At 40.0% G+C, this 22,485-nt stretch overlaps 1 protein-coding gene across 4 annotated transcripts in view; it reads left to right on the top strand.

Annotated features, from left to right (window-relative positions):
• LIN54 (lin-54 DREAM MuvB core complex component) overlaps nucleotides 1–22,485 on the top strand; it is a 66,777-nt gene that overhangs the window by 21,153 nt on the left and 23,139 nt on the right. For all 4 annotated transcript variants that reach the window (XM_063107787.1, XM_063107790.1, XM_063107788.1 and 1 more), the window contains exon 4: nucleotides 2,295–2,437. In XM_063107787.1, the coding sequence (XP_062963857.1) occupies nucleotides 2,295–2,437 (143 nt within the window). The remainder of the gene's footprint in view (nucleotides 1–2,294; nucleotides 2,438–22,485) is intronic.

The following is a 22,485-nucleotide window of genomic DNA, read 5'->3' as shown; positions in this document are numbered from 1 at the left end:
TGATCAGGAACGCTGTTTGGGTGAAAATCAAGCAGACTCCTCAAAAAGAATAACTTAAATTTCAAAGTATATAGAGGTTCTTGGGAAAATTGATGAAATCTTCAAATATTTTGGCAGAAATGAATTTGTCACTATGCTGTCATACAGATTTTCAGAAGAAACCTCTCTTCCCCAAACTCAGCAGTAGATTTATTCTTTGTTCATCCTAAGAATTAGTGTGCTTGCAATTATAAACTGAATTTTAAAAATATATAAGCTAAAGAAAGTGCAAGTTTTACTTATAGTTTTTGTAATTATTTACAGTGAAATTTTTGTCCCTGTTTTAAGTGAATTCATTTTAAGTGGCCTTTTTCTGGTAATCAGTTATCCTCAGGAATTGAGGATTTTCTATATGAATATTTTGAAAGGTATATAATACCTGACAAATAGGAAATTATAGTGATAACTATAAATGATGAACATTGTATGAAACTGACTCTATTGGTAATTTCTTTTCTTAACATATGGTTGTTGAGGCTTCAGGCTCATCTCACTGGTTTTAGTTTTGGAAACCAGAATAGACAAACATGTTACTTTAGGAAGGCTCAACAATTTAAGGTGGCGTTCTAAAAACATTTGATGTAGATTTATTTAGTTTATATAGAATTGGTTTTATTTAGTTGTGATGTAATTCAGGTTTTCGAAAAACCCAGCAAAACATTCAATTAAGGAATATGTCATTAAAATCAATGTGATCGTGTAGTCTATACTGGACATGTAGAGACTTTTTTTCTTGTTATTACTCCTGAAACAATATAGTAAAACAACTATTTACATTGTATTAGGTATTACATAATCTTCATTTTCTTGTCAAAACATACAGTTTTCCAAATCTTAGAAGTGTAAAAAAATGTTCATTGTGGGTTCAAAGGGGGGCCCTTCTTATCGTAGTCACTCAGGAACACAGGCTGACAGAGGAGCCATCATCTGAGATGTGGCAAAGGAAAGAGATCTTTGGGAGGTCTTGCATAGGCCGTAAATGCTCTGTCCCAGGAATGATATGTCACTTCTACTCATAACTTATCAGCCAGAAGTAGTCACATGACCCTAATTTAACCACAAGATTTGGGGGGTGAGGCAGATACAAAGTGCAATGGGAAGTTCTACCGTGTGCCAGAATGGAGGAGAACCTGAATATAGCTTGGCCCTCTGTATCTGTGGGTTCCTCATCCATGGATTCAACCAACTGTGGATTGAAAATATTTGGGGAAAAAAAGTTGCATGTATACTAAACATGTACAATCTTTTTTTTCTTTGTCATTATTCCCTAAACAATATAGTATAACAACTATTTACATAACATTTACGTTGTATTAGGTATTAAAAGTAATCTAGAGATGATTTAAAGTATACGGGAGGATATACATAGGTTATATGCAGATACTGTGCCATTTTACATCAAGGATTTGAGCATCCATGGATTTTGGTGTCCATGGGAGGTCCTGGAACCAATCCCCTGTGGATACTGAGAGACAATTTACTTGGCGAATGGCACTAATGACTATCACAGTCTTTCAAGAATTTGGAGATGTCATGTCTTTGTATTCCTTTCTTGTCTAGAATAAAATTTCCTGATACTTCAGTTCATTATAATATGATTTCCAATTCCCTAAACTATCCAGACACACTATACTTTTTCTATGTTGTTCATGAAGGGTATTGTGCAGACGGGAACACAGTGTGGAATCTGGCCAGGGTAACCAGGAGAAACTTTATTTCCCTTTTGGCAGTCTAAAATCAGACAGTATTAAACCTGACAGTGTCCAAGTTGGTCCAATAACTATCTGTTTTATAAGTGTGAATTTAAATTTTTCCTTCTGGTTTAAGTTCAAATAAGAAGACAGCTATAATATAGTAGAGTACAGAGACTGAAGTTTTGAGACTTGGATTCAAGTCCTGACTTTCAGGAGCTGGGTTACATAGGCACTTTGCATAGTTGTTCTGAGCATGCTTTCTGATAGATATAACTTAACAGTATTGATGAGGATATGAGCAGAACTGTTTTTGTAGACTTTATATAAACTTAATTAAGTATTAAGTAATACTTAGTATTACTAAGAAGTATTGTTTTGTTTCTTTCTGCCTAGGTTCACCACGGTTCAGTAGGGATTCACTTAAGTATTTAGGTTCATATGCTTAAATATATGAAATAGTGAGCATATGCTACAGTCCTTGTGGGGTGTAGATCATCGTCAGATAAATTTTTAGACTATTATGGGAAAAAGTCAAACTGATGTGCTGCCTCTCATTTGCAGGTAGGGTTCTTTCACAGTCTACTCCTGGAACTCCATCAAAGACCATAACCATATCTGAAAGTGGTGTTATTGGATCAACTTTAAATTCTACAACACAGACACCAAATAAAATAGCCATCTCACCTTTGAAATCGCCAAATAAGGTAAAAAAAAAAAATAGCCACAAATGCTAAATGTTGTGGTTGATGCCTCTATTTTCGTACTAGTCACTTCAGATACTTCAGTTTTTACTATATTCCCAAGCAAGTAATATGCATTCATTGCATACTGGATTAATTTAGTAATCAAGGATGTTTGATGGATTTAAAAATTTACCATAGTAATTATTTTGTATGCTAAGATGATTTTCATGCCCCATATGAATATAGGTACAATAAAAATCTTTTGTGTCAAGTATATTATGTGTTTAGTTCCTCTTCAGTTAATATTTTAGCAAAATTATTGTCTTTGGGGAAAGCACTTATCTAATGGTAATATAAAATGTTAAATGTAACTTTTAAAAATGGAAATCTGAGCTTTTGTTGGGTACCGGGACCCAGAGTATGGGAAATTGCCTTCAGATGTTGATAACCATTATCAGTATTTTTTAAGCTTAAGTACAAGTTTAAGAAATTTCGTTCCGTGGTTATAGGACTATTTAGGCTTTTCTTTGGACAAATAATAATTATATATATTTATGGAGTACAATGTGATGTTTCAATACATGTATGTATTTATGTTTCCTCTTGAGTAAGTTTTATTAAGTTTTATTTTTCTACCATCTAGGGTTTGGAAACTTTAGGCATAAAGTGATTTATAATATTCGTTTACTTTCTTTGAGGTTTCTTGGCCTACATAGCCCTATAATCATGAAAATATTAAATAAGAAATTTAAAATATGCCTGCTAGAAAAAGCACAGCCAGGTGGATTTACAGGTGGTATACTCATTCAGAGGAATATTATACTTCTGTAAAAATGATTGAACTACAGTTACATGTTACAATAGAGATGAATTTTACCAACATCATGTTGAATACATGAAGCAAAATGAGAAAAATATGCATGATGTTTTTTCAAATAAAGTTCAAATGCAGGAAAAACTAAATATACATGAATATACTAATTATATTGATCACCACATATTGTACACAGGTATTAATCTGTACCTCACAAATATGTATAATCAATTATGTTTCAATAAAAAAATTATGTTTCATCAAAGAAATGTCACAATTTGTGAGAATGAATATGCTATTAATAAATAAAAATTTAAAATTAAAAAAAAACCTAAAAAAAAAAAGAAATTTCATTCCAGCATTCAAAAGCTTTTCATAATTTGTTTTTATTTTAAGGTAGCAAGTACCTATCATTTTACTCTCAGGTTAATTAAGTCATCTAACTCACTTTCCTAAAACACACAAATGTTATTGTATCAGCATAACATTTTGGAAAAGGTATGTTTTAAAAGGCATATTCAGGTGAAAAGTTGGGCATTATTATTCTGTAAGGTGCCACCTTTATGACTCTGGAAACACACCAACCTTTGTACCTGCCTTCTTACTTGATTTGTTACTATTCGTAAATAGAACAAACATTAAACATTTGCTTTACATTTTTTAAGTCTAGCTGTCGGTTTCTGTTTTAATGAGACTTGAATATAACATATAAATATGATGTCTCTTACAGTTTACTTAAGTGAAATTCTACTGCATAATAATATAGATAAATTTTTTCCTAAATGGAATGAACTCAGCAGATATTTGAGCACTTACTGTGTGCCATGCATAGTGATAGGCACTGGGGATGCAAATGAATAAGATAAGGTTTAAATCTTGAGGAGTTCAATAAGGGAGTTATACTAAAACATTAAACATTGCCCTACCGAATTATAACAGTCACAAGTTGATTAAAGAGCTCTGCTGTGCATGTCAGGGAAGGTTTGTACAAAGGAGACTGTTCTTGAAATGTCTTAACCTTAAAGGTAGGTGGAACTGAGCAGAGGATGAGCAGAAGGGGCTTTCTGGATTGAAGTAATACTTTACACAAAAGTGTAAAAGTTTGGCTCTTTCAGGGAGCTAGATAGAAGGTCTCACTCTCTTCAGGGGAATTTGGATTTTATTGTTCTTAAGCATTTTCTGTGGCTTCCCATTACTTCTAGGACAGTGGTTCTTGCCCTTGTTTGCACACTGGAATTCCCTGGGGAGATATTAATAAATACTGATGCCTGGTTCTCATCCCTGGAGATTCCGTTTTAATCTCTCTGGAGTTTGGCCTGATATCAGGATTTTTAAAAGCTCCCTAAGTGATTCTAATAGGTAGCCTAGATTGAGAACCACTGCTCTAAATAATAGGAGATTTACATTTTTTAAAACAATAATTCTTGTGGCATTGTGAAAGATAGTTTGGTGAAAGGTAAGCCTGTATTCTGGGAGAGATCAGTTAGGTCAGTGATTCTCCACATTTGCTGCCCTTTAGAAGCACTTGAGGACCTCTTGGAAAACTGGCTGGCTCCTGCCTGACCTCATTTAAATCCGAATCTCTAGGCTGGGGCCTAGGTATTAGGTTTAATATCTTTAAATTCTAAAGTGTAGGCCAGATTAGAGAATCACTAAGCTAGATTATTGTAGTACTCCAGGTTTGAGCTAAACTAGCTAATGGGCTAGGGAGGAAGAGATATGTGTTGAAAGAGGTTTTAGACATAATGACTGGACACCAGGATCTTAAGGAGGGGGAGAATCTAGGATGACTCCTAGATTCTGACTTGAATAACAGGGTAGATACTAGCACTGTGGACTAATATGACTGGTCTATGGGTTATACCTGGTGACATACAAATAGAAACCAGCTTTATTTTTTGCCCATCCTTTACTTTAGCCATGCAATGTTGGATCTTCCTTCCTTGCCTCTTGACAAGAGTTCACTTGTAACTGTTAGAACAAACCTTAGTTTGGCAATTAAGTTTCACAGGAATGAACAGTTCAGTCAAAAGCTTACATCCATTTTTTCTTATTTGACTTTTATATCCGTTTGAAAGCTTCTCTTTCCCTCAACTCAGGCCTGATCACGGCCCAGGGATATGTAGTGGGGAAGAGGAATGTGATGTGTTCCTTCCCTCTTCTATCTCTTCCCCTTTCTGCTTGTGGCTTCTGTATGAAAGGAAGATCAGAGGAGAAAGGACAAAGTTTTATATGGCTGGGACTATTGTAATCCAGCCACTGGTGCCCTCTCTATAGCAAGTGTCCAAATGTGGACTTTTAGAGGTATGCACATAGAACGGTTTTTGGGAGGCCCTCTGTGGTTATGTCCACATTACCTAGTTCCTATCAGGGGTATGGTGTCCACTCCAGCTACCTTTTGCAATCTCCGGTTAACTCGTGCCTCTTACAGTCTACCTTACAGCCTGTTCCTGCTGAGTACCTTTACTGAGGAAGGCACATGTCTTTGGCACAGTCCCATCAAGATACCTTAGCTATTCTGCAACATCTGCTTGGTCAGTGGGAAATCTAGAGAGGGTATATAAGACAATTCCCTTTCTGCTCTAATCTTCCTTCCACACAGAAGCTACAAGCAGAAAGGGGGAGGAGGTAGAAGAGGGATGAAACACATCATACTCCTCTTCCCCACGACAGATCCCTGAGCCATCATTAGGCCTCAGTCAAGGGGAAGGGAAGCTTTAAAATGGATGTAAAAAATAAATAAATAAAATACAATAACATACAATAAGATTTAAAAAATAAAATGGGTGTAAGCTTTTTTTATTTTATTTTTTTTATTTTGGGGTTGCATATTTTTTATTTTTTTGCGGCTGACCAGAATGGGGATCTGAATCCATGACCTTGAGGTTATAAGAATGTGCTCTAACCAGGATGTAAACTTTGGTAATCCACCAAACTAAGGCTTGTTGTTATGTTAAAAGTGAAATCTTATCAAGAGGCAAGGAAGGCAGATCCAGCATGGCATGGCTAAGGTCAAGGATGGGCAAAAAATAAAACTGGTTCCTATTTGTATGTCGTCAGGTATGACCCATAGACAAGTCATATTAGTTCGTAGTATCCTTGCACAGTGCCTCTTCCATAAATCCTTCCACTGTGCCCTCTCTGAAGTTCTTATATAACTCAGTGGTAGACGTGCAGCTTGCCTAACTGCTGTCCTCTCTGTCCTTGCCTTGACATTGTGACAGCTCCACACATCTTTTGTGTAGCATTTTCCAGACTGGGGTTGGTTTCTGAAAGGACGAGTCGACACCAGTTGACCATCCACCAGAGAGGGCTCGTTTATTAGGCGGCACACACACATATATATAGGGCTTTTAGGGAAGGCTGATTGGCTTAAAATACAATCCCTACTTAGCATACCGCATGGGGCTTGGGATGAGCTGATTGGTGTGTGATTCACGCTGGCGGGAAGGAGAGTACGGAAGAGAAGGGCAACCAACGCCATGATGGGGTGTGGCCGAGAAGGGCTTATGTGATCAGGGTGTGATCCCTTGGGGCATTTGGGTTCTTACATTCCTCCCTTTTTCTTGTTTTAGGAAAGGGGCCGTTGAAGTCATCGAGCTACTTCCTGCTGAACTGGGGCATTGTGGGGGGGGCAAAGGGAGGAAGGTACATAAACACCCATTATGAAACCCTAAAGGAGGGTGGAGGAACAAGTAATTTCAAAAGGGGAAAAGTCCATAAACGTTCCTTGAAGCCACAAGTCGAATATGCACCGGTTCCATTGTTCGTAGTTGGAGACTGGAGGGAGCAGCCAGGTGTCGGTGGCAAGGGCATGTAGGAATGCGTTTCCTCTGTAAGGTGGTGTCCCTTCAGCATCAGCTGAGGCGCTCATGAGATGAGGCGGGGGGTTCATCGGTACCTAGAAGCTGGTAGTTTCTAAGCAAAAGCTGGTTAAAGGCCTGATTAGAGATTTTTCCCACTTGGGTTTGAAGAAACCTAATGATGCAGGGCAAGAAAAGGCAGGTTATGAGGATAATGATTAGAGGTCCCAAAATGGGCCAAATCCAAGTTAGGATAGGGTTTAAGATAAAAGAAGAAAAGGGGTTAGAACTGGATGTGGTTTGTAGGCTGGAAGCTAAGTGGGTGAGTTTGATGATGTTTGTTTCTACTAGACCAGATTCATTGATATAATAACAACAGTTCTGGACTGGTGTACAGAGTGAGTTGAGCGACGATGGTGACAAGAAGGCATGGGGCAGTAAGATTAGGCAGGATGGAGGTAGAGAGGGTTCCACTGCACCAGAAGAAAGAGCCTGGTGGGGCGACGGTGTGGGTATGAATGGTTGTGTTAAGATTACAATAAGACGGAGGAAAACTTAGGGAGGAAGAGTTTCCGATGAAACAGTGACGGGGCAACAAAGTGTTATTGTGTTTGTTGTCGGGCTCTCAGAGAGGGACGTCCGGAAGGTTAAGGGGTTCTTATGGTGGGGAAGAGAGAAAACAATTTCCGGGAGAGAGAGCCGATGAGGTGTGGTTGAGAAAGATGAGTGTTTCAGAAATGATTTGTTGCCATGTGTAAATGGGTGACCCTGGGGGGCTAGCAGAAAAGGAAGAGGATTGTTCTAGGGCAGAAGAAAGTTGTTCTTCCTGATGTAAGATGTCCGTGGAGACATGGGACATTGGATTGTTGACAGGAACGTATTTTCGGGAAATTTCTAGACTTCCACGTGGATGAGAGGCATAGCTGTTGCAATAGAAGAAGGCAATGATCCTGGTAGCCCATCTGGAGTTGCAGGGATCGGAAACTGTTAGGGAGTATTGCTGTGTCCCGCTGTTGAATGCAAACAACCTGCCACCCACACCAATGAGTGGGTCATGGATCTTGCAGGACCAATACGGACAGCCTCTGTAAGTGTCCGGCCACCATTTACAGTGGTCAGCAGTTTGGTCATAGAGAAAACATAGGTAGGGGCGGGTGGCTTGTTTGATTAACTGGGACGTAGCGAGAGGGATGTTTTTCTATAACCTCAAACTTCCATATATAGGAAGGGGTCTGAAGGCTCCCTGGGTGAAGTGAAAGGAACAGGAGAAGGCCAAGGAGAAGGTTCATGTCTCCGGAATTGGGGGTACGGCTGAGGTCCGGGATAGGCGGAGTTTGAGAGGGTCGGTAGGATGAGGGATACACTTAAAGGAATGGTGTGTTAAGTTTCCTTGCAGCTTGTTACTGGAGTTCTCGGTGGCCGAGGGCGGATCCTGAGTGTAAGGCTTCAGCCTGGAAATATGAATCCATGGAGTAACATGATTACCTGGCAGGGCAAGTTTAGCAGCAGTTGGAGTGCAAAGGATGACAGGACATGGGCCTTCCCACTTAGGGGTTAGGGGGGTTTTGGGTTCCGGGGAAGTGTAGAATACTAATTGGCCTGGGCTGAGTGAAAGGTTATTTTTGGAAAGTGACGGATCTGGAAGTAGCCAGTCCTGGTACTTCCATAGCTCGGTGCGAAGGTGGGAGAGCAAGGGTAAGGCCATGGTGGGTGGTATGGGTCCTTCAGTCGCTGTGATCCCCGGGGGTAGGAGGGGTCTACCATACATGACTTCAAAAGGGGAAAGATTGGAGGGCCTTTTTGGGAGAGCCCTGGTCTTGAGTAGAGCGAGAGGTAGAAGACGGACCCAATCAAGGTGTAATTCCAGAGACAATTTAGTTAGTATGTCCTTTAAGGTTCTGTTGGTTCTCTCTACCTTTCCAGATGCCTGAGGTCGGTAAGGGCAATGTAAGTGCCAGGGGAGAGAGAGTGACTGGGAGAGTTTATGTATTACCTGGGCGGTAAATTCAGGTCCATTGTCAGATTGAATGGAAGTGGGCATCCCAAATCGTGGGATGATTTGGGAAAGGAGAGTCTGGGCTATGGTGGAGGCCTTTTTATTGGATCCTGGGAATGCCTCTACCCATCCTGAAAAGGTATCAACAAACACCAAGAGGTATTTGAGGCGCCAGATGGAAGGCATGTGTGTAAAATCGACTTGCCAGTCAGCTGCGGGTGTGAGACCTCTGGCCTGGTGGGAGGGGTATGGCCCAGGTTTGAGAGGGGTGTTAGGATTGGTATGCTGGCAGATTGTGCATGAGGAGGAAATTTTTTGTAAGAGGGCTTTGTCAGATGGGGTGACTGAGAAGAAGGCTTGTAAAAACTGGGATAAAGCTTGAGGGCTAGAGTGAAACAGGTCATGGAGCAAGCGAAAGAGAGAGGACTTATCATCATTAGGCGGTTGAGGCTGAGAGGGTGTCTGTGAACCTTGGGAGCCGTATGGAAGGATGGGAAGTTGGTTTTGTGTCTGTGGGTGCATTGCCGCAGTGCGTGTGGCGAGGTCAGCCTTACAATTCCCGCGAGTGATTAGGGAATCGTCCCTCTGGTGGGCTCTGCAATGAATGCCTCCTAATTCCCAAGGTAAATGGGATGCCTCAATTAATGTGGAGATTAAAGCTGAGTTGGTGATTGTGTTACCCTTGGTGTTAAGCAGACCGCGTTCTTTCCATATGGCGGCACGAGAGAGAAGTATATGAAAGACATATTTGGAATCAGTGTATAAGTTAAGAGTTCTTCCTTCAGCTAGAACGCAGGCTCGCGTGGCAGCGATAAGTTCAGCCTGCTGGTTGGTAGTACCCTTGGGTAAAGGTTGGGCCTCTATAACCGAATCAAGGGAGACTATGGTATACCCTACGTAATGAGTGTTTCCTTCCTTGAATGAGGACCCATCCGTGAACCATGCGAGACCAGCATGAGACAGGGGCCCCTCAGTGATGGAGGAGCGGTAAGGTATGAAATTCTGAAGGCTTTCTACACAGTTGTGCAAAGGGGTGTTGGGGGAATCTGGTATAGGCAGTAGGGTAGCCGGATTTAGGGGTGGGCAGGTAGTAAAGGATAGGGCAGGATTTTCCAGAAACGAGGATAGGAGGGTTAGGATGCTGGAAGGTGGGAGGGATTGGAGAGCCTTATAGGTAAGAAGGTCTTTAAGGTGATGTGGTGAGAGAATGGTGAGAGGTGCCCCAGATGTTAATTTGGATGCCTCCTTATGCAGTAACTGCCCCGCTGCCAGGACTAATGACAGCGGCGTTAACAAGGTGGAGATCTTGGACGAGACGAAAGGCTCCAATAGGTTTTTTTACAGCGAGTATGGGAGTATTGAAAGGGGAGCGAGTGGGACGGAGATACCCTTTTTAATAGGTAGTGTATGGATTTGATCCTGAATGATGGGGCTTAACCCGAGGAGGGCTGTTGTGGTTAATGGATACTGAGCCTGACAAATATATTTGGAGGGGTCTTTTAGTTTTATGTGTACAGGGGAACACTGGGCCAGAGCAGGGCTGGCAGTGTCTCAAACTGTGGGGTTAACAGGGTCCGTTAGCATGGGTAAGGACTTCTTTGGAGGGGTGGAATTAGTAGGATCTTGGGCTTGAACTAGTGCTAGGAGGAAGGAAACGGGGGAAGAGGAAGAGGACAGGGGCAAAGTAATGGAGACTTGAAGCCATGATAGAATGTCCCGACCCAACAAGGGGACGGGGCATTGTGGCATGACTAGAAAGGAATGGGAGAAAACGGATTGAGTGCCTTGAAGGCAGCAGGTTAAAAGAGGGGTTAAAAGAAAGATTTGTTTACCTCCTACCCCGACTATAGGAGAGCTGCTGGAGGTGGTGGGGCCTTTATATTCCCTTAAGACCGAAAAGGTGGCTCCAGTGTCCAGGAGGAAAGATATTGGGTGGCTGTCCACAACCATGGATACCCTGGGCTCCTGCTTTGTTATAGAGATGGTCGGAAGGGCCCAAGGCTCCGTCAGTCCTCCTCAGCGAGGCCCACCATAGGTGGTGTCCACGGTTCGGGGGACTGTGGGGCAGTTGGTCCCTCACCCCTTCGGGCAAGGGGGCAATCAGATCCCCAATGTCCCTTCTTTTTGCATTTTGGACAAGGAGTGGTGGGTGGCCTGGGGGTGGGGCAAGCCTTTGCCCAATGCCCTTCCTTCCCACATTTAAAGCAGGCTCCAGGTGGAGGCTTAGACATGGAGGCTGTGGGAGGGTGCCCAGGGGGTTTGATAAGCTGGGCCAACATCTGGAAGTTGGCGTGGTCGGCCTTTTGTTTTCGACGTTACTTTTCCTCCTCCCGATTATGGAAAACCTTGAAGGCCACTGACAGGATTTCGGTCTGAGGGGTTGCAGGACCCTGCTCTAATTTTTTAAGTTTAGTTTTAATGTCGGGGTAGGATTGGACCAGGAAATAGGTCATAAGGACATGCTGGCCGTCTTCAGAGTTGGGATCTAAGTTAGTGTATTGTTGAAAGGCCTGAGTTAATCTATTGAGGAATCAGAGGGAGTTTCTTCCTTTTTTTGGACAATTTCTTGAATTTTTTGGAAATTGACGACCTTGTGAACCAATTTTTTGAGGCCAATTATTAAGCAAGAGGCAAAATGGTCTCGAGCCTGGATTCCCTGGGCTGTGTTATAATCCCAATTAGGTTCCTGTTCTGGGACTGCTTGGGGGCCTGGCGGGTGATCCGGATTGGTACGATGAGTGTCAGTGGCATGGGTTTGGGCTGTATCCCAGACCCTGCGGCGTTCCTTGGGGAGGAGGGTATTGGCTAGGAGCATAAAAATGTCATGATGTGTGGGGCTGTAGGCCTGCAGGATCCATTGGAATTCTTTAATGTAGGTGGTAGGGTCGGTAGAGAAAGAGCCTAGTCTTTTTTCTAATTCTGTAAGGTCAGCTAGGGAAAAGGGAACATGGACCCTAACTACTCCTTCAGCCCCAGCTACCTCACGTAGTGGGGCGATTGTTAAAGGGGCGGGGGGAGGTCCTCGGGAACGGGTGAAAGGGGGACTTAGTGGGTCTGGAGTAGGTGAGGGTAAAGATGGGGGAGTGGATGGCGCAGGAGGTGAAGAAGGTGACGCGGATGACGGGGGAGGAGGAGCGGACACCAGAGGCACTGGGGGAGGAGGAGGTCGGTAGGGTGGGTGTTCATCAGCAGGGCTGAAGATGGAAGAATCAAGGGGTGACTGTGAAGATGGTTTACAGGCTAAAAGGACTTGAGAGGGAGCACAGGAGGAGCAGAGGGTGGGGTTCTGAGCCAAGAGGCGAAAAGCCTCGATGTAGGGGATCTCCTTCCATTTTTTTAGGCACTGGCAGTAGTTAAAGAGGTCTCGTAGAATGTTAGGATCTAGTGTGCCCTCAGGGGGCTATGTGTTTTGATTATCTAAAGGATAATAAGGCCAATCTTGTGTGCAGAGTTTGGTGAGGAGTTTGGGCTTAATATCCGGCACTGAAGTGGAGAGTCCCCTAGGGAGGAGGAGGAAGGGCCCATTCTGGTCTCTTAATGGGTCTACACAGTTGTGAATTTAGACTGAAATCGGACAGAGATTAGTGATAAGACAGATCCTTCCGCCGGTTGGGAAAGGTGGGATCCTAGAGGGCGTCCCCAGTAGGTCACGTCAGTCCCGGCAGGTTCAGGTACGAACCAGGAGGAGAGAAGGGAGGTGTGGGTCATCACTCAGACCTTCACTTCTCTAGGGCAAAAGCCTGGTGCCTGAAGGAACCTAGCGCTAGGAATTTCTGGTCGGTCCCGGACCCGGGAAGTGAGTGGTGGACAGGAGGGTGAAAGAGAGAAGGAGAGAACAGAATGGGGCTTTTAACCTCCAAAAATGAAAGTAAAAGTTTACCAGGGCCTTTGAACCTGTTATAGTTTGGGAATTTATGGTAGTCGTGAAGACCGTGGTGGGGTGGGGTATGGGCGTTAGGGACTACCGGACGATCACGGCTAGACTCCCTGTGGTAGCCTGAAAAAGGGCTGGTGCCCTTTAGGAAAGGGGGCTTACCAAATGATGAGCCGGTGGTGAGTGGAAGGAGCCAGCACCGAAAAGAATGGACGAGGATGGACTGTCAATTGTGAGCGTGGAAGGGAGGCTGGTCCTGGCGGGACGGAGTTCCCGAGGGGCGACTTGAGAAGTGCTGCTGCTGCAATTTGAAAAGTATTACAGCTCGAGGGAGCCCTGGGGGTCGGCTCGGAAAGTGTTGCTGGTGAGATTTGAAAAGTGTTACAGCTCCGAGGGAGCCCTGAGGGGCGGCTCGGAAAGTGTTGCCGCTGCGATCCAAAAAGTGTCACCCGGGTTTCGGCACCAAATGAAAGGACGAGTCGACACCAGTTGACGATCCACCAGAGAGGGCTCGTTTATTAGGCGGCACACACACATATATATAGGGCTTTTAGGGAAGGCTGATTGGCTTAAAATACAATCCCTACTTAGCATACCGCATGGGGCTTGGGGTGACCTGACTGGTGTGCGATTCGCGCTGCGGGAAGGAGAGTACGGAAGAGAAGGGCAACCAGCGCCATGATGGGGTGTGGTCGAGAAGGGCTTATGTGATCAGGGTGTGATCCCTTGGGGCATTTGGGTTCTTACAGTTTCTGTGTTCACATGGTTTCTAAACTCTTCGGAATATGTGTCAGGTTCTACCAAGAAAACTTATTGCATTTAGTTCTGGTGGCTAGACCAAGATGAGCTTAAGAGTTTCTTTATCTTAATAAGTCGCCAGCCAACAATTCAGATGTCAGTTTCCCCTTCTTGTGGTTATCACCTAGCTGTGCCAGAAGTTTTCTTGGTGAATCCCTGCCTTTGTTCTCATTGAGGTGTACAGCCCTAGCATTCTCTTTGTTTACAAACTCTCTTCTATTTCTAATCTCTTTTTTAAAAAATTTTGAATAGACAGGAGGTGAGTGAGAGGAATGCTGTCTTTTAGTCTTGTCCTTTTTAGAGTGTATAAACATCATTTACAGTTCTCAGCTTTGGAACCTCATTTCAGCCACAGGGTGAGAAAGTAGAAAACTGTCTCTTATCTTTTATACTAGAGTGGTGATATAGAAGGAATAGCTGGTTTGGACAAATAGATGTTTAGTTCTAAGACATGTTTGTTACTGAAATACCACTGATTATCTAGAGCAGAATGTTCATTGGGAAGCTGAATGTAAGTAGTCACTAAAACTATGGATATAGATAAAATCACCCATGGAGAATTAGGTTCTATGTAGAGTGAGAAGAAAAGCAATAAACTAATAAAAATGTGATTCTGCTTGGTTTATTTTCTTCCTGGTTTAGATTTTAGCAGTGCTTTTATCCTGTACTTCTTGGTCTTTTTTGTTTATTTGTTTTGTTTTGGTTTGGTTTGTTTTTGTCAGCTGGCCCAAATGGGAATCCAAATACTTCCTGGTCTTCAGTATATCTTTTGTTCAGTACTATTATTCTTACCTGTTAGTATTGTTTTTTCCATGACATATTTTGATTTATTTCAGGAATATAGTGTGGCTTAACTTTCAAAATCTATCCATCTAATTCACAACATTAATAGAAAAAGAGGAATAATTTTATGACAATCTCAATACATACAGAAAAATCCTAACAATATCCAACCTCCATTTTGGTTAAAAATACTTGAAACAACAAAAACAAAAGGACACTTTTATAATATGAAAAGGGAGAGAAAATATATTAAACTTTATGTAATGGTGAGTTTTGGACAGGGATACCCACTTTTAATACTTGTTCAGTTCTACTGCAGGTCTGAGTTAATGCAGTAAGGCAAGAAAAAGAAATAGTATACAGGGCTTCAAAAGAAAATAAAAAATTGTCACAATTCACATATTACATTATTATATACATGTAAATGTAAAAATTTGTTATTGAAGTATTAGAATTAATATATAAATATAGCAAGGTGATTAGATACATACTCAAAATAAAAAAAATATTTCTAGACTATTTATATTTAGTGTAATTATGGATACAATTGGATTTAAATCTTCTATCGTAGGGTTTGTTTTTTCTTTGTCTTGTTTGTACTTTGTTCTTTTTTTAACTATTTTTTTGACATTTTTGGGGTTAATTGAACATTTTTTTATGCTTCTGTTTTATCTTCACTATTGGCTTGTTTTAGTTAAATTTTTTTTAATGGTTGCTCTAGAATCAGATATACATTTTTGACTTGTTACAGTCTACTTTCAAATTTATATCACTTCATGTAGGGTAAGTACCTTACCTTACAATAGAGTACTTCCAGTTCTTTCACATCCTTTGTGCTATTGTTGTTAAACATTTACTTTTATTTATTTATTTTTCTTTTTTTTCATTTTACTTTTAAACGTAATAAACTCCATAATCCATTTTACTGTTTTTGCTTTAGACAAATTTACCTTTTAAAGCAATTAAAAATAAGAAAAACAAGTTCTTTATTAACTTTCATCTTAACCATATCGTATACACATTCTTTTTGTGTTTTGGTCTAAATCTGTATGGTATCAAACTCCTCTGTAAAGGACTTTTATTTAATATTTCTTTTAATAAAAAATGCTGACAGTATATTTTCACAGCTTTTGTTTGTGTGAAAAATTCTTATTTTGCCATTATTTTTGAAAGATATTTTTGTTGGGTAAAGAATTCTGGGTTGACAGTTTTTCTCCCAGTACTTTAAAGATGTCACTCCATTGCTTTCTGGATTGCATAGTTTCTGGGAAGATGTACTCTCCGTTTTTTTTCTTTTTTTCCCCTCTGTATGTTGTCTTTTTTTTTCTGACTGCCTTCAAGATTTTCTCTTTATATTTAGATTTTTGTGGTTTGACTATTATGTGTCTAAATGTGTGTTGTGCTTATTTGTTGTTTTCTTTTTTAAATATACATTTATCCTGATTTGAAGGCTTCTTGGATCTATGATTTGATGTCTTTTACTTTTGGAAAACTCAGCCATTATTTCAAATATTTCTTCTGTCTTGTCCTTTTTCTCATTTCATTCTACAACTCCAATATGAAAGATGTTAGACTGTATAATATAACTCCACAGCTTGGATGCTCTGTTCTGTTACCCTGCCGCCTCCCTCCCCGGCCCAGTTTTTCTTCTTTGTGTTTCAGTTTGGATGATTTCTATTGATGTATCTTTAAATTCATTCATTGTTTCCTTGGTTGTATGACCCCTAACAGGCCCCTTGAAGGGCTTCATTATCTCTGATAATTGTTTTTTTTTTTTTTTTTTAATTTATAGATTTTCTATTTGACTTTTAAAGTTTCCATCTCTGCTAAAATTCCCCTTATGTCCATTGTGTGTTGTCTGCCTTTCCCTCCAAGTCTGTTAACTCGTAGTTATGTTAAAGTCCTTATCTGATGGTTGTATCATCTGGATCATGGTCGAGTCTGGCTCTTATTCTATTACTGGAATGACCATCTGGATTTTAAAATTTAAATATGGAAGAAAAATTTTAAGTTTATATCACTGGGATAAGGAAACCATATTCTATTAAATGTAGGTGCCTTAGCACAAATAGTGAATTCAGGCTGGTGATTTATACCAAATCTGATCAGAAAGAGTTCAGGATAGTTGAACTTTGGAAAAGTAGAATTCAAGGAAAGTAAGGGTTTGCAGAGCTTAGGTTCTGAAAAACTGGATCAAAGAAGTGAGGGTTAGACTCCTAAAGAACCCTTTCTTTTCCACTAATATTGGTCTTACTTAGAGTAAATAAATATTCCTAAAATGTAAGGCCTGGTCACACTTTATGTAATATCGACACGCATTTTTTTTCTTATGTTTTTATGATAAACATGAATACATCTTCAGAAAATCCTTCTCTACTTTTGAGAGTCTATGCACATTATCCTGGACATCCTTATATACACCTTTATGTCAGTTTTGCCCTCCTACCCAGGGGAGCACTTTTCTTTTTTTTTGGCCTTTATTTTTACAAGTCTTTTCTCTTTGATTGCCCTGCCTTTGGTGAATACATTCCTTAAGATAAAGAATGTTATTATCGCACAGGTAGTTAACTTTTTAGAATTTCGGGCCGAGCCCATGGCGCACTTGGTAGAGTGCTGCGCTGGCAGCGCGGCGACGCTCCAGCCGCGGGTTTGGATCCTATATAGGACTGACTGGTGCACTCAATGGCTGAGTGCCGGTCACGAAGGAAAAAAAAAAAAAAAAAAGAATTTCCCCCAACCATTTTGGAATGTTATCAGGATAAACAAGGCACTTGTCATTTGAAAGGTTTTGGTAAAAAGCCTTTTGATAGATTTCCTAGAAATTAAGAAAATGAATGACTGTAGGTTATTAAAATTTCTTTTGCTTGTATTTTAGATAGATTCCACTTTTTCTTTATACTAAGTTGAAGGAGAACATAAGTGAATTCTCAGATAATTAAAAATAATTTTTGATGGTAGAACACAATTTGATTTTTGGTATAAAATGCAGAAGGGGGCTGGCCCCGGCTCACTCAGGAGAGTGTGGTGCTAGTAGCACTGAGTCTACAGGTTCGGATCCTATATAAGGATGGCCGGTGTGCTCAATGGCTGAGCGTGGTGCAGACCACATCCTGCCGAGTATTGCAATCCCCTTACCGGTCAAAAAAAAAAAAAAAAAAAAAAATGCAGAAGGAATTCAAAGTATTAATATATATTATTACAATAAATATCCTTCTGTTCATATATATCTGTGAGAACAATGTATTTCAATGTTTATGAAATATAGGATTATAATTGTTGTTAAACTCTGTCAATCTAGTAATATGAAATATTCATCTATGGATACAAGAAGCAGTTTATGAAAATGAGTCCCATCTACCCATTTAATATTGCAATAAAATCTTTTTATGTGTAATATTCACAATTTGTGATGTATTTATGCTGTTTTGGTTAATTGTACACAATAATTACATTGTTAACTCAATCCAGATGAAATTATTTGATTTAGAGGAATGTTTTTAAAATTTCAATTTATATACATCTTCTTGTTTCAGAGAAGTATGATAGAAGACTTTCAAGCTAGAAATGTTATGTTAGTATAAAATGTTTAGAGGATATGGAATTCAAATACAAGTTCACAGAAGAAAAGGAAAAATATAAATTTCTGACTGTTACAGAATTGTTTGTGTTTTTAAAAATACAGTGGATAATGGTGAGCATCAAGTCACTATGTTGATTGGATTCCACTGAATGCATTTAAAATGATGTAGCGGTTTTATTTTTAAATGCTAATATTTACAGTAGGCTGGGAATGACAATAAAATTAATTTAAAAAATTATAATTGGCTTAGTGATGCTTCTGGTCTCCCTGATGGTTATGTCCATTCCAGTGAAGTGGAAGGGGAAAAGACATGGAAAGTTATGTGTGGGGACTTAAATGGACCAGACACAGAAGTACGTATACTGTATCCATTCACTTCCCTAACTAAAACTCAGTTGCGTGGCCTTATCTTACTGCAAGGGAGACTAGGAAATGTAATCTGGCTGTATGCCTAGGAAGCAGAAGAGAATATGGATTTTGGTTAGCAGCAAGCAGTCCGCAGCAGGGTTGTCCATATATATGCATAATAGTGCTACATTAGCACATGTAGTTCACATTAGTTAGGCAGAGAACTAGGAGCCTGAATGATGAAGGCTTCCTATTACAGAGACAGTCTTCCATTCTGTAATTATCAAAGGCTATCAAGTATTTATTGAGGTCTGTGAGTACCCTGTGCTGAGGTTGTGGGAACTATAGATCAGCTTATAATGGTTGGGCAGACAAAATTGAATGCAAGTAAAACAATTAGAAATGAAATAGATGCGAAACTGTGTGGTGTGGACTAAGTGAGGTTCTCAGTCATACATGGAAGCTAAAAAAAGTTGTTCTTACCCAAGTAGATAGTAGAATAGTGACTACTGCGGAGTAGTAGAATAGTGTGAGGCTGCGGAGAGTCATGGGGGGGGAGATGGGGGAGGTTGGTCAACAGATACAAAATTACAGCTAGACAGGAGGAATAAGTTCTAATGTTCTATAATAGTAGGGTGACTATTGTTAACAGCAATTTATTGTATACTTTCAAACAGTGAGAAGAGACGATTTTGAATGTTCCCAATACAAAGAAATGACAAATGTTTGAGTTGACAGATATGCTAACTACCTGGATTTGATCATTACACATTATATTACCTGTTTCCAAATATCACAATGTACTCCATAAATATGTGCAACTATTATGTTTTAATCAAAAATAATAATAATAAATAGACTAGGTGATATAAAACTACAGAGAAAAGAGGAAGAGATAAGTCCTGGTATCCTTTGTTCACCATCGAACAAGTATTTTTTGAATACTATGTGTTAGGGCCTGTGCTCTTTTTTAGGGAAATAGTAGAGAGCAAAAGTAGACACATAGAATCTAAAGTCTATGGGGATGAGGGAGGGAGTATAACAGAAATGAATCAAATAATTATACAAATGTATAACGTTACAAAACTAAGAACAGATACATGATGGCACAAGATCCTGTATAAGGGGATTCAGCCGCAGTTGGGATGTTCAGAGAAAGCACCCCTGAGCTAAGGTTTTGTACGGGTATGATTTAGAGTGAATGTCAGCCATGACGGTAAGGGATTGAAGGTTAAATAGACATGATGTACACATGGACAGTAAGACAGCTACACTGATTGGAATTAGTAGTGCTTTGAAGGGAATGGAGAGAAAATAAACAGGGCCAGATTATGGATAATCTTCAAAACAAAGAAAAATTAGGCTTAATTTTGTCATTAAATGGAGCTAAGGATGTTTCTGAGATGAGAGATATAATAAAAGTATGAAAGTGAAGTTTACAAAGTATTAGTGAGGCAATGTCTGTATGGTGGATTCAAGGTTGTTAGAGGCTAGAATCATAAATCTGATTTTGAGTATGTTTTGCAAATATCAAGGTAGGAAGTGATCTGAGCAATGACTATTGCAGTTGAAAGTTCCAACAGATTTGGGGAAATGGTGTCAGAAGTTGATTGCTTTCACTTTTGCTGTGACGTTCTTACATGATTGAATGATGGTGATAATGAATAGTATAATTTGAAGTGAAAGGAATTCGTTTTCCTCATAAACAGCAATTATTCCTTTTCTATGCTGTTTATATTGGTTTTGTTTTAGACTTTTATAGATCATGTTGATTGAACACCTATCAGGTCCTGTTGCCATATCTTTTTAAAAATGTTTTTACTGTAGGGCCGGGCCCGTGGCGCACTCGGGAGAGTGCGGTGCTGGGAGCGCGGCAACGCTCCTGCCGTGGGTTCGGATCCTATATAGGAATGGCCAGTGCACTCACTGGCTGAGTGCCAGTCACGAAAAAGACCAAAAAAAAAAAAAAAATGTTTTTACTGTAGAAATTTAAAGTATATTAAAAAGTTAGAATAGTATAATTAACCCCAAACTTTAGACTTACCAATTTACTTATTTTTATCTCCCCCCTTGTTTCTGGGTTTTTTTTTAAGTTAAATCATGTCATTTCATCTGTAGATATAAAAGATAGGGACACTTAAAAAAATTACCCACATTTTTTTTTCTAAATTTTTATTGAATCATAATTGATTATACATATTTTTGGGGTTCATCATTTGGCATATGTTGATCAAATCAATATTACTAGCATATATATTGTTACAAATCATACTTATTCTTTATGCCCCTTGTCCAATCTCTCCTCATCCTCCTCCCTCTCCCCCCTCCCACCTCTTATTACCCTAGATTACTTCTCTCCTGAAAGAGTAATGGTTACTCTGTTGATTTGTTGCCTAGATGATCTGTCCAGTGCTGAGAGGTGTATTCAGGTCTCCCAGTATTATCATAGAGCAGATGCTTCTTCTGTCTCTCTGGAATGAACTTTGTGGAGAGAGACATCCTCTTCTTTTCTTTGGTCTCTGCTGGTGACTGTCCTGTGTCAATGCACTCCAGTGGCTGGTGGACCATCTGCCTGCTGGATGTGGCGTCTGGCTGCTTTTGCGGCAGCCATGGTTATTGTGTTGGCTGTGGTGGGCCACCACATGGAGGTGATGTTTTTGGCATGCTCCTTGGCTCCAGTGGTGTGCCTGGTTGTGGGAGGGTGGTCCAGTCCCTGACTCCATGCCTTAGTTCCCTGGGTGGGCCCCGAGACTCTGGCAGTGGGCCCAGTTGTGGAAGGGAGGTCTGGTCCCTAGCTCCATGTGTCAGTTCCCTGGGTGGGCCCTGAGGCATTAGCAGTGTGCCTGCTTGTGGAGGTGGGGTCCAGTCTCTGGCTCCATGCCTCAGGTCCCTGAGTAGGCCCTGAGGAGTTGGTGGTGTGTCTAGTTGTGAGAAGGGGTCTGGTCCCTGATCCATGCCTCAGAACCCTGGGTGGGCCCTGAAGTGCTGGTTTTGTGTCAATTTTAATGACGTTTGACTTATCAAGTTTTTCTTTTATGGATTGTGCTTTTGGTAGTGTATCTAAAAAGTCATCACCAAGCTCAAGGTTACCTAAAATTTCTCCTATGTTATCTTCTAGGAGTTTTATAGTTTTTCATTTAATGTTTAGATTTATGACTCATATGTGAAAGGTGTAAGGTCTGTGTCTAGATTTTTTTTTTTTTTTTTTTTGCATGTGAACCTTCTGTTGTACCAGCACTATTTGTGGAAAGGCCCATCCTTTCTCCCTTGAATTGCCTTTAGTTCCTTGTCAAAGACCAATTGAGTGTATTGGGTGTGGAGTCTGTTTCTGTGCTTTCCTGTTTATCAAGCATTTTTAGTCTTTGCTGGTCTAACTGATTGAAAGATCTCATATAGGTTTGTGTTTTTAAAAATTATTAATATCTTTGTTTTTTTCTGGGCTCCTCTTCTATGAACTCTGATGCCCTTTGATTTGTTTGTCTTGTTTTCCTTGTGGACTTAAAGTCCATAGTATTTTAAGGAAATTGCTCCTTTGTTATCAGTGTGTTTAAAAACACTTTTCTTAGTTGGCTTTGTCTTTATAATTTTTTTTTCTCACAGAAATTTCACACATTAATTTAGTCACAATATCAATAGTCTCTTTATGTATGAATTTTGAGTTTTTGAGCCATGCTTATTCAAGTCTTTCTTACTCCAGTATTTAAAAGTATTTGTCCATTTTTTAAATCATTGTTTGGTTTTATTTTATTTATTTATTTTTTTACATGTGATATTTACATTACAAATTAAATACAAGAACAGATAGATTTATTCTTATTTTTTAAACTTTACGAAATTGTTAAAGGAATATTTGATTTTATATCATTTTTATTCTGAGTGATTTTTATAACTCATCTTGCAAAGTGGATATCTATTTTTTCCATTTTTTTATTGTGGCAACATAAGTAAATAAGATTTACTGTCAGCACTGTTTTTAAGCATATAGTTCAGTGGCATTAAGTACATTCATATTGTTGTGCAAACATCACCGCCATCCATCTCTAGAACTCTTTTCATCTTATGAAACTGAGTGT

This window comes from Cynocephalus volans, chromosome 9 (assembly GCF_027409185.1).
Source record: "Cynocephalus volans isolate mCynVol1 chromosome 9, mCynVol1.pri, whole genome shotgun sequence".
NCBI classification, from domain to species: domain Eukaryota; kingdom Metazoa; phylum Chordata; class Mammalia; order Dermoptera; family Cynocephalidae; genus Cynocephalus; species Cynocephalus volans.
The sequence above is the reverse complement of the archived record's forward strand: the minus strand, read 5'-3'. Positions and strand labels throughout refer to the sequence as shown.